The sequence below is a fragment of the Centruroides sculpturatus genome, unplaced genomic scaffold (assembly GCF_000671375.1).
Source record: "Centruroides sculpturatus isolate CEXI.00-Female unplaced genomic scaffold, Cexi_2.0 scaffold213, whole genome shotgun sequence".
Classification (NCBI taxonomy): domain Eukaryota; kingdom Metazoa; phylum Arthropoda; class Arachnida; order Scorpiones; family Buthidae; genus Centruroides; species Centruroides sculpturatus.
This window is the reverse complement of record NW_019384355.1, coordinates 752,370-766,018: the sequence shown is the minus strand read 5'-3', so window position 1 is coordinate 766,018 and position 13,649 is coordinate 752,370. Positions and strand designations below refer to the sequence as shown.

Below are 13,649 nucleotides of genomic sequence, written 5' to 3'. Positions count from 1 at the left end.
TCGTTACTTAAACGTCAAAGGACATCGGGGTAAGAACGACGAGAAGAACATAACGTAAATAAATTTAAAAAGGACGAGTAAACAGGCAAAAGGTTACATTGCATCAATGGTTAAGTTACAGACGGCACCTGTTCGATCTGGACTGAGTATCGGGATCGGGCGAGGGATTGCCAAAAGTTATAAAACACTCGACGGTCTCTCCGGAAAGGAAAACGGCACCGCGAGCCAATCTGGCCCGAACTTCGATCATCTACAACACGTAAAACGTATTACTTCAGCTACAAATATTATCCACACAACCGAAAATTATATTAATGGAGTACGTAAAGAACGACCTCGTTTAACCTCTGGCTCTATAACCTTCCGAACTTGGAAACAGTAGTATATATAAATCGTATTTTCGCCACTCGTCGGACTAAACAAACGATAAAATACGTCTACTGGTTAGTTAAAAAAACAGACAAATCGCCACACGTGTCAACCCCTAAAGCTCTCTGTCAAAATATTTTATTTAACTCGATGGGATATAAATATTATTTTATTTCATCTTGTGATATTTCGATTAAAATTTTACATAATATCGAAAAAATGGTCGATATCGATAGAACGATAACCGTGTTAATTTTTTTAAAGTCTTACGTAAAACTGGCAACACTCTTTCGCTGACGCGTGGTAAGTGGGCGATCCGAATGTGCGTAATGTGGATGTTAACTATATATTTAATGACTTAAGGTGTATTAAAGTTAATATTTATATTTGAAACGTCATTTTACAGTACAGATATTGTCATTTCGCCAAACTGTTTTTACCGATTAGCCTTAACTGGATTTTTAAATTTCAAAATATTTTCTGTTTACTAATTTAGATGCGGTTAGGAATATTCGTAAGTCTCCTGCTCGAGTGGTAGGTGCTTTACAAAGTCAGTTTTAAAATACAAAGCTGCTTCGTTTAACTGTTGTAGTTCTCTATCTTTGACCGTAAGCACCCGTCCCGGTTCTTCGGTTGCTGTACGGTCGGTGTAACCGAGTTGGGGAGAACTTTTACGGCAAATTTCTTCGCCACCTAAAAGGTGTAAACGACATTTTAAAGTAACTAGCCAAACTGGCTTTGAGGTGAAAAATCCTGCCAGGAGTTGCGTAAGTTTCCTGGCAAAAAAGTTAGATTATGTGACGGTGCTTTGCATTATGATATTTTATTTTAAAAACTTTTTATATTATTAATAATAATTATAAGATGGCAAAAATCTTAATTTCGAGGGTGGTGGCCGGTTTTCGAAAATTTAAATGCTAACCGTTGGTGTGATCTTTGTTAAGTCCCGCCCGCCTCCCGTGGACTTTCTTCGTCTTTCCTTCCCTCGACTTTTAACTGCAAAAATTTAATGGCATCGATCTTCTAATATTCAAATCTTTGTGTAAATTTCGGGAATTTTTGGCAAAAGGCGTGGGAGTTACTAATCTTTTGAGTGGGTGAACAAAATTGTTCCCTTCGCGCACGTACGCTCGAGCACACGCCTGTATGTACGGAAAAAAAACCCTAACTTTTTTTCGTTTCTCCACATTTCGAGCTCCTCCGAATTAAAAAAATGCGAAAATCTTGGAATGATCATTTTTTACCCTTGCCGAACTTTTTTCTAGAATTTTCCGAAAACGATGTCGTGCCCAGTAGGGGAGTTTAAGAAATGTGGTGGTCTCCGACGAGGGAGGGGTTTGTGGCGGTGCAACGTCGCTTCTTACTAAATATACAGTTTGGGTTACGGGTGAATATTGTGTAGTAAAATTGCACGTGCATTTCTCTTTTATTCCGTAACTCTTAGTATTGGTAAAATTGACGGATGCGCTCGATGCCAAATTAGTACGATTTAATAAGTGCACGCTCTCTCTTTTGGCACTAATTTAGCTTAATCCGAATGTAAGCCGGTACTTTCGACGTACCAAAATGTTGAAAGTACCTGCATTTGAATTAAATTAACGTCGAGAGACTGTGTGTATTTGTGTATTTATTAATTTTTGGTATTGATATTGCAAAACTACTCTGGAGGCACCTCCACCCACTGGATATTTGTATGGAAATAAGAATGCCAAAACGGTATAACAAAATTTGATTAGTGCAAGTTGTATGAAAAACATCTTATTTGTAACTTTTAGACTCTTACTATTTTTATAGTAAACTACTTGATATTCACACTATAAATAAAACTTAAACTGAATTTTACTTTGATTGTTGTATTTTTTTAAAAAAAAGGAGAGGTGCAATCATGTCACATTATTTTAAAGGGGGGTTTGAAAATGTGACACGTGATAAGGGGAGAGGGAGGGTTAAAATTTACCAAAATTAGCATGACATCATTTATGGATGTCCTCCTATTATATATAACTATCAGAAAAGTAAAAAATTGTTAATGAAATAAAAAAAAAGACACAATATCTTACATTATATTCTATTCTGATGATAAAACAATAAAAAGTATGAAATGCGTTAATTGTTGGCTTCTTGGTGATTAAATAGACGAGTTGCATTCGAACTATAGCGCTCGACGAACCAATGGCTAGGGCAGGGGGAAGTGGCTAAGTCCCTCGGCTTAGTCAACATATATAATAAGTTCTATTGCTTTTTTCATGTAAACTAGGCTACTGTTACTTATTTTTACACTTGAGCTGTAGCTAATAAGTCTAATGTTTGCTGGAAAAAAAAATAAAAAAAATACCAGTCACAATGTTTTCAATTTGTTCTTCTAACTCCCCAGTGATTTACTCCTGGCTACAGGACTAAATCTGGCTATTCAAACATACTTGACACATCACTTATAAATAATAGAAATATATCTACTTAAAAAATGCAAACCTCTGAACCTTGTAAATGAAATTCCAGCATAGTTTAATGCAGATAAAATACAAACACTTTCAATCTACTTTTTGTTTATATGTAATATACAACACATTTGTGCCACACCTAACTGCAATTTATGTGGTATTTGGCCCACCAATTAAACATTTTTGGCATCACTAGACTAGACAGTGGCTGGCGGCAGAGTTTGTGAGTTCTGTTTTTGTTTTCAGCATAGTTAAAAAAAGCTGACATAGTGATTTCATCTACTGGATGAGCCAATGTCCTCTTAGATCACCTTTTGAGCCATGTGATGAAATGTTGAAAATTTTTAATCAAAACCATGTTCCATGTTCACATCAGAAATCAAAAAGAAAATAATGAACTGATCACTATATTGGATAATTTAATTGCCAATGATTATTAAGATTTTCTGTTTAAAAACCTGCAATTTTAATTTTTTCAATTGTTTTGATTATTATAACATGTGTTTCTTTTTTTACTGCTTTAAACTGTCAATTAAAATTGATTTTGTAGAACTGATGATTGTTATTTTTATTTTATTGTAACAGATTTAGTAACAAATTATTCATTAAGTTATTGTTCAATTGTTATGACAGCAAATTTTAATCTAAGTGAATTTGTAATTGATATACTGAAACATAATTTTGAAGCTATTGAATAAGTATTAAGAATGAACTTTTTCTCCTGGGATGATTTTCTGTTGAGTCTGATTCAAAGCTCGAAATGAAAAGTCAAAGATTTTTTTTATCCAACATTAAAAAACATAATGGATAAAATAAAATTGCATTTCTCTGTGCAATGTCTGGATCCTGTTGCATAAAAATTACAAGCTACAAGACTTATAATACTTGTAGCTTGTTACCAATTATAAGTAACTTTATGCAATCAAAATTGCTTATGATTAGTAGCTTGTAAAAAAACTTGTAGCTTATGACTTGTTACAAAACCTTTTATTCAACACATTTTGTGATTTGTAACTACAAGCTTTTTATGCAACAGGGCCTTAGCTTGTGTTTCTTAATGTCAGTTGTGTTTGCTTCTGGATGGTTACTTTTATGATTCAATCAGTTTTAAACACTAGCACAATGTAGCAATAAAGTATATTTTCAAACAATAATGAACAAAGCTGTAACAATAAAGATAATGTTTGTAATTGTGTTTTCCTAATCGGGAAATTTATGGAATGAAAAAATTTTTAAGGTTATCATATATTTTTTCTAGGGAACACCAAGATTTCAAAGTTGGCAATATTTTTATGATGATAGTAATGCAATTAACGTTAATCCACCAACACACTGCTATCAGAAACTAAAAATAGATACTAATTTAAGAATAAATTTAATTTACTACTACTACTAATGTGAAGCTTCTGTAGTGCCATTGACTTGCAATTCATTGTTCAGCAGTTCTGATGCATCACAAAGCAGTTTCCTCTACCATGCCTGATTAATTAGAACTGTCAACTCTGCCAAACATATCTAATGGCAGAAAGCATGTATGCAAATATAACTAGAAATTAAACATGTTTCACAATGTATTGCTCTAACCATAATTGTCTAGCAGCAGTATGATCAGCTATTCAGTTAGCATTATATTTTAGTAAAATGTTCTCTGTAGAGAGCATCGAAATATGGCCATTGTCATTACAAATGTGATGCTGTCAGTTTGGAATTTGCCATTGGATAACTGCATTGTAATTGTTACAAACTATTTCTAAACATTTCTGAGCTTTACTAAATTTTCTGATGCAGTTGTTAAATCATAGTATGCTAACTGTGAAGTTCAAGGGTCATACCAGAAATACTGACTGACACTGTGACCAAGGTATGTGATAAAAACTGAAATGAAATGTGCAATTATTTATTATGACATTGTCACAATGCCAGGCTGCAATTGTTAACCATATTTTTAATTTATTTAATTTAAAATATATGCTCTCCACCTCAAATTACTACTGTAGTGTCTTGTTCCTGTACATCATAGTTTTCTGTTAGCACTGGAGTTATGCTAGTCATCTATCTAACTTCTTTCAGGAGAAAATGTTTGAATTGACATAATGTGACTTCCTGTTTGCATCAGACATTTATATATAGTTAAAGTTTCCATATATGGTCTTGTCTTTCATCTAACTCTGTTTTAGACATTAGGGAAAGACAGACTACAGTGAAAATTTATAAGTACAATTTTTGAAATTGCAGACCAAATATTAGTGTTCAAAGTGGAGTGTGAAATTGGATGTGAAATAAACTAATTCTTTTATCTTCTAATTTTCTTGAAAAATTTAATTTAATATGTATTAATTATAGATTTGCAGATCTCATACTATAACTGTTAAATTTTCATGTGAGGAAATTCTTTGGGTTCCTCATAGTCAAAATTTTCATTGCCATAATTTTTAAATACTGTTTATTTATAAGANATTTAAATTTGAATCATGTTTGTTTAAAATATGAAACGAAGAAAGTATAAATTTTGAACAATTGAGATAAAACAAATAAGCAGGATGCCAACACATACTATTTCATTCTTTATTAAACTTTGAGGGTAGCAACAAAGTTTGCAAACGTTTGTTTTATCTTCTCTTTAAATACAAATTATAAGAAACACTATATTATCGACTACAAAATCAATTATTAATGATGATATAAAACTGACAATGCACCGTCATTGCTACTTAAGCAGCAACTACCTATATAAAGAAAACCTTTCTTATTTTATAATAATATCGAATACAGAATAATAAAAGGGAACATACTCTGTATTCCATAAGATTTTCTACTAATTATGTGATAGTGTATATGGTCAATTCCACACTGTCGTATAAAGCCTTATTTATATACGAAGTGATTTAACAATGGATTTAGTTCTTGTAAAAATAAATGTTATTATTACATTGATGTGTCGCAAATTTGGCAATTGAATTATTTATTTGTTATAACAAATAAATAAATAAAAAACACTAAAAAATTTAGCAACGAGTTGCAAAACTTTTCCGGCTGTTATGAGATTTTGTTATAAAAACTTTTTATGTTTTTTTAATTACTATAGAATGACATAAAGCTTAATTTTGAGGATGGGGATGAGTTTTATAATATAAAAAAAGTGTAAACGTTAATAACGAATAAGAACATCATTAAGTTCTACCCTCTCGAGATAAGACACATGATCCCTTTATCTCCCTACCTTTCACCACCAAACCTTAATAACATCAATGTGTCTTATACAAAACCTGCGTGCCAAATTCCGTTTCTTAATCTTCACCCCATCCTGAGATATTAAACGAAACAGACGCGAATACACCTACACACACATCCACGGAATTTTTTTGCCTGTTTTTACTCTTTGGGTTCAGGAGGTCTCAAAACGTAGAGATTTGCAAAAAACTCGGAAGGTCAAATATGACAAGATTTCAATACTTTCCCTTGTTATGTGTACATGACAGCCGGGAAAGTAATAAAAACCAAACTGCAAATATTGTTGAAACAATACATTCATTAGTCTTACATTGCTATAATCTGTATTTTATTTTTCGTTATTCAATAACACTAGAACTTTTACTTACATTTGCTAAATACAGAATAATACAGAAAAAGTTATAACAATTATTAAATGTAAAACAAACTTTTTCTGAAACTCTACTTTTAAATGTAAAGTAACTTGTATAACTTAATTAACATTATTGATGAAGTTACATAATTGTCACTAAACAAATTTTGATGAAGAGAACGACTGATTATTTTAAACTCTTATCGCAGTCTGCGATAAGAGTTTAAAATTCTTTTTCGTAATATTCGTAAAATTCTTTTTCGGAATAATTCAGAGTATAATCAAACCTCGGTTTTCGAACGCCCCACATTTTGAACAAATCGGTTCACGAATTTTGAACTCATAATCGCACCGTTGTTCCGTACGATAACTCGGTTACTGAACGTGCTACTCGGCAAGAGTAGCTTGTTAGAGATTGAGAGATACGACGAATTCCCTATAATTTTTATGTTAAAGAAGGTCGACGGCCCGACCAATCAACGACAGGACTACTTATTCAGAAGTCATTGGCTCCGAGATCGCCTGACGTCATTAGATGTCACGAACGTATCATTGGTGACGTTGCTAATTAAATTGGATTTCAATGCGCCTGCGGAAAAGATACTACTTTTGTTTTTCGGTAGGCGCCATAGTTGAATTTAAATCAAATCAATTAATAATAACCCGTTAATTGACATTCACATAATACAAATGGAATTCAAGAATTCCTGTTTAAAGGTTCTTAAATCAAATTAAATAACAAAAATTTATTATATATAATACAGTATTATAATATATGTAATATTACACGATTAAACTTAAATTATTCGATTCAATTCAAAACTTAAAAGGAAATGCTTATCTTAACCTTTTGTTATCAGACAGAGTTATACAAACATTCATTTCTTGTAAACGAATGTTTGTATAATGTCACATTATGTTTGTGAATGTTTGTACAGTATATTGTCTTGTAAATTGAATGTTTGAATCTTGCATGTCTACGCAATCCATGTCATTTTCTTATTCTTTTTTTCAAAGGATGTTTACGATTAGAACATAATCCTATTGTATGTAGATTAGGGTTTCTCATTTCCCGATCCTTTGCTTGTCCCGGAATTTCGAAAAAAACTAATCTGTTTCCCGGGATTCCGGAAAAACCCGGCATATAATTAATTATTTTCGAGATATAAAATAAATCCNAAATTCATATTACAAATATACTGAATTATTTATATTGTTATATTGACCAAATAATAATTTATTGCCAAATGAATAATAATAATTCATATTGTTAATTTATATAAGAATTAAAATTGTTAATTTGAATGTTTGAAATATGACACACGATAGGGGCGCCTCTAGTGTCGGTTGTCAAACGGTTACGGGATGGACGGACGGAAGGAAGGAAGGACGGACACCTGTTGAATGGGTTATATATATAGATACTTTCTCCATTATAAAACACTTCAATTATATGTTTTTCATTTATACAATTTTATATTTAAGAGCTGCCCATAAATGATGTCCACACTGGAGGGGAATAGCGTAATGAAGGAGGAGAGGGGTTGAATTTTGGTGGATGTCTGTTCATTTTATTAAATTTTATAGTTTATGCATTTTATACTTTCACACAAAAGTATAAAATGCTTTTTTTTTATGCATTTTATTACATTTATTTGAAAACTTGTTTGTTTTGTCTACTTATGGTTTTTATCATTCATAAAGTGATAAGGGTTTTAAGAGGTTGCATTTTGTTGGATATCCAAAGAGGGGAGGGAGATACAGAAACTTAGACAAACTGGGATCGGAGGGGGAGGGCGAGTAAAAATTTCAAGAAAATGCAAACGTAATTTATGGACAGCCCCTTGCATGTCATAGTTTTTTGGTATCTTGTGGCACTTATTTTCTCAGTTATATTATTTTCATTGAAATGAAAAAATTTAAAGTGATTATTAAAAAAAGTGAAAAAAACAAATTATGTATTTACTACTTGGTTAGTCTACATTGACAATGAACTGCTTGCAAATGCAAAAAGCAGAATGATTAATTAATACACATCACTGTGTGATGCTATTTCCAACAAATTTTTCCATTTAGCAAATTGTTCTGCCAGTCCATGTTGAAAAATTTTGATTTCCACATTTTGTAGTGTGAACCAGTTTGGCTAAGTGAATAAAAATTATTTTACAGCTTCTCATTCATTTTTACTATTTGCTGTCTGTGTGGGCTGACCTTTAGAATGACTTCATTTTTTTGTGACTGGAGTTTTGGCAGAAGACAACAGACATGTAACAAAAAGTTTATCCAAAAAAAGGAAACAAACAAAGCATGATCAATTTTTTAAAAGTACAGTAATACCCCGAACTTACGCAATAGATGGGACCGAGCGATAACTGCGTAAGTCGGGGTATAATTTTGCATATAAATACATAGAAATACTTTTTAATTGGGGTCGGAGACTAAAAAAAGCAATAATTTAGAAAAAAAATGTTTAATNCTTAATACATAATATTGTAAATTTTTATAATAAGATTTTAAAAAGCAAAGATGGTCAATACTTCGATCACTCAATCTAATTCTTATTTTAGTAATGAAAAGTCTTGCTACCGAGAATGCCCTTTCCGAATCAATTGATGCGAGTGGAATCGTGTTTAATGCATTTAAGAGAAGACAAATATTACGCGTTTTTCACCTGTATCCTGAAAGATTTTTAGTTCGTTTTCGAGATTGTAGTACTTCTTTTGTTCTCTAGTATTCTCAATTTGTCTACCTCGACTGCTTTAATAGAAATATCATAGCCCAATAATTCGGCAGTTCGTTTGCCTTTAATAATCAGGTTATGAAGAAAAACTTCATACTTGCAGACTTCATACTCGTTTGTATCCTTATCCAATTTGGCGTTACGCAGTTATTGAAGCCACTGGGCATGGTTAAAATTAAGACAGCATTGGCACAATTATTCAAGATATTACAAGTTCTGACAAGTAAACAATTTTCAGTCTTGCCATAAATAGGCTAAATATTGATTATTGACAATCTGTGACATGTCATAACGAGCAAAAACTTAAAAAACTAATAAGCGGGCTTAAAATTAATAAATACAAATGTATTCTGACAGATTATGAGTTAATTATACTTCCAATTTGCAAAATTTCCTCAACCTTAACACAAAATAAAAAAGTGACCTTTTAAAAAATTTGCGGAATTTCTCGGGATGAGAAGATTTTACCGGGTTAAAAAACAGCCGGGATTAACGGGATCCCGGGATTACGTTAGAGAAACCCTAACATAAATGTATAAAAAGCATATACCGTAAAATTTCAATTTAGCACCACCATTAGTTCGCCTCTGAAATTGGCGTAAAATCGAGTGTGAAGCTAAACTTAAATTATTTCAAAAAGTAATAATTATATATAGTAATATCGTATGTACAGTACAGTACAGTACAGTACAGTACACATGTTGAAGGTTAAAAGTTATGAGATTTAACGTTAACAATGTCCTCTGCAATGCAAAATCGTACAGTACATTTGAAATCGTTTATTATGAAAGTGATATAAGTCCATTTTTCATTGTGTCGAGATTAAGGGTTTGCATTTCAATCGATTCAAATTTATCGAATTTATGCGAAATCTACCAAAAATTTATGATTACATCTACTGATTTTAGTCATCACATGTCTGGCACCATTGATGTGGACAGAGATTGAGATGAATAAAGCAAATAAGAATTTATTACATGTTTTATTTTTTTAAATAAATTTATAAGTGCGTAACTATATAGTTCATGAGAATTGTGCTATAATTACTGTATTTTAAATAAAAATCCATTTTGTAATATTTAAAAAAGTGGTGAAATTTTTAATGTTTATATTTAAATTTTTCCCGAGCTACTATTACGGGGACCAGAAAAAAATATTAAGCTCAAAGTGGGCCAAAGGTCAAAAAAGATTGAGAAACACTGTTCCAAAGTATTATAAAGAATGAAAAGTCATACCTGGACTTAAGATTTTCTAGCGTAAAAAAATTTTCAAGTCAGAAATAGAAACATTAGATTTACTCGCCTAATTTTACTGCAATTGCGTATACACAGCACACACAGTAAGCATGGCTTTCAACTAACACAATATACCTATATATGACACCGCCTTTCTCTTTATACAGTAAGTATAACGCACTCACTGTCTAACCTGGTTCACCATCTGCTGATTTTAGTCGTCCCTAAAAAATGCGGAAATTTTTTCGAGTAAACAGAGCTGTATTTTTTGAAAATAAAAACTTTAACCAGAATTTATTCAGTTAAGTACGTTGAAGGTTGTTATCTTTTTGCATAGTTGGGTCTAATTGATCTGTGATGCTTCTCACGGAATACACATACTGTGCTACATGTGATACAGGCTTTGCAATATGTCCTCAATAAACCACACTTCTTAATAAATAAATCTTACCTCTAAATATCACACTGATAAGATCAAAAGAGCCAAAAGTGAATTTTGGTAGTAATTTATTAATTTTTTTATAGAAATATCTTCCGCGTGATCTAAAATGTTGCTATATCAGATTTGGTCGTATTTGGACTTTTTAAAACTCTTTCCATCCAGTCTGCACTAAGAGAGTCTTTTTAGTAAGTCTATTATGAGTTCATCCAGGCTCAAAGTAGGACGGCTGGATGGTGAGGGACGGAGCCTGACATGCAACCTTCGAAAACTTTCGACCCATCCGAATTCAATCCTTTGTCCCCAGAGCGGTAGACTGACACCTTAGCCGCTAGGACATACGATCATCAGTGGCCTTATGTTTATAAACCTAAAGGTGAAGTGTAATCAATTAATTTTATTGTGTTGCTGATTTACGCAAAGAAGCTACCATGTCACGATGCAGAAATTAATGGAGACTTAAACGGAACTACAACGGAACTGTTCAATATGTCCACTCATAATATTTTAAACAATAGCTGGTAAAAATGTGCTCAGCGGTAGAATGCAACTAGTCTATAGTGGCGGTTTTCAGTGTTGTTCTGTCTTTCAAAATTACCAAGTCAGAAACATAACGCTGAAAAACAACCGTATGTCATCACAATAAAAGACTGATAAAACTGAAGTTTAAATGAACGAGGTTGTCCTGTCGTTTCCAACAACAGGACAACTTCGTTTAACACTCTCTATTTGATGAAATACAGTCGACCCCACTATAACACTGTTGATTATTCCGTTTTATATGAATTCCATGTGGTACGACTCACTTAGATTTTACAAATACGTGAGCCGTTCACAGCCCGGCACACATATTTGTAAAATCTAAGTGAGTCGTAAAACATGGAATTCATATAAAACGGAATTATCAACAGTGTTATAGGGGGTCGACTGTGTGAGGTCCCAAAAACGGGTTGAAATTAAACATTTATTAAAATAAAACTAGAAAAACAAAATCATCTATTGTTAAAAACCGATCAAAGATGGAATTAATTGTTCTAGTCATATGAAACCGCGACGAGATAAAAGAACGCTATTGATGTAAACAGAACGCAATAATTATAAATGATTAATAATTGTAAACAAACGCCCTCCAGTAGAGATGGACCTTTGACAAGTCGCTCATATACAAATAATTAGAACAGAAATTTTGAAAAGGGGAAAGATTAATGACGAAAAGGGACATCGCGTCGAATCGTTACATTTCAAACAGTCACAGACTAGACAAGGTGGAAAATATGAGCCCAAGTTTCAAAGTTCTATCAACATTTTGCATCCAGAGTAACAGATGGTGTCAAGTAGATTCTTCAAAGCGGACCTTTCTGGTGACTCGAACAGGAATCGTCTTTCGCTTAGAGACAGACGAGAGACCAATCGGGGAGTGAGAAAAAAGGGACGTGGAGCCAATCAGAAGAAAACAAAACAAAGAACGGAGATTGATATAAATCCCCGATCTTCAAAGAACAGATTCACTTTCCGAAAACTGTGCACCTGCACACGGTTAGTCAACGCGAAAAAGCAGTTTTTCGTCTGTTGTGCCCAACTGGTAACCTGTAACTACGGACTCAGACCGCAGACACCGACTGACGAATCTCCACACCTGCCGTTGCCCCGGGGCTTTCCTTCGAGCAACATTAGAAACACCATCGACAATTCGAACCTCCAATTGTATAAAGAACATTTTTGTTTCTTAGTGTAAGTTTACTTTTATGTTTAAAATAAACGGGTTTTGTGAGATTCTTGTCATCTGTGTCTCCTCCGCCACACCCACACGCGAACGACCCTATATCATCCTGACGCGGGATTAACGATTCCCCCTGGAAGTCGGCAAACTTACACTGGTGTCAGAAGTCGGATTTTAGGCCCAATCTACACCAGTGCTAACCTTACACTGGTGTCAGAAGCTTGGAATATTTTAGTCCCACTAAAATTTAAGTTACACTGTCAAAAGAATTTTTTCTTCAAAGTTGGTTGAAGGATGGGGGCGGATGCAAGTGTCCTCACACGACCTCAAGACGGTGGCAATAGCGGTTCTCTTTCCTCCTTTTCCGCGTTTGGAGGAATGATCCCGACCTTCTCGGGTGAAACAGGGCGTGTCACGGATTTTTTTGACACTCTGGAAGAGATCGCGAGTCTAGCGGGATGGACGCCTAGACAATGCTGAGTATAGCCAAATGCAAGCTCGCAGGCAAAACCCGAGATTTCGCGTGGCATGACCTCAGCATGAAGTGCATAACGGACTTCCAGACCTTCCAAAAGTTAATGGTTCAACGATTTGACCGAGAACCATATTCCATACGCGTACAGAAGTTTCATGCGTGCATGCAGAAAAGAGACGAAAGGGCACAAGAAGTCGCAGTCCGATTGCAAAACCTAGCCAGCACAACAATGATAGAGCAAACAGGCGCAATTGAACAGGAAAACGTAATTATCAAACGCTGTCAACAGCGGGAATTGGACGAAAAGTTGCGAGTCCAATATCTGCATGGACTGACCGATAAGCTGAAGCGACAGGTGATGACTCATGATCTGCCGACCTTTGCGGAAGCGCTGAAAGTAGCAATCTGCGAGGAAACAATAGATCAGCTAGTAGGAAAAACACGAAATGTAGTCGCCAGCGTCGAAGATGCAGTAGAGTGTCGCAGTGCACGGTCGGAAGAAGTCAATTCGCGGAGAGAATCGGCTCTCGATGCAAAAATCGCGCAACTGTCGAAACAATTAGTAGCCTTAGGAAAAAGACTCGATCAATCGCCGGCGTCTAAGTCAATAAAGAATTCCCAAAGAAGGGAACCCTCACGTGTTAACC

General features: G+C 33.9%; 1 protein-coding gene across 2 annotated transcripts in view; it reads right to left on the bottom strand.

The window, feature by feature from the left end:
• The window catches only part of LOC111639465 (RAB6A-GEF complex partner protein 2-like), a 32,187-nt gene extending 31,710 nt beyond the window's left edge, over positions 1-477 (bottom strand). Inside the window, exons 1-2 of one of the 2 annotated variants that reach the window (XM_023385362.1) lie at positions 336-477; positions 129-250 (exon numbers count right to left, since the gene is read on the bottom strand). In XM_023385362.1, coding sequence (XP_023241130.1) covers positions 129-250 — 122 coding nt within the window. In that variant the 5' untranslated portion in view covers positions 336-477. The remainder of the gene's footprint in view (positions 1-128; positions 251-335) is intronic. The other variant, XM_023385365.1, reaches the window with a different exon arrangement.
• Between the last annotated feature and the right edge of the window lie 13,172 nt (positions 478-13,649).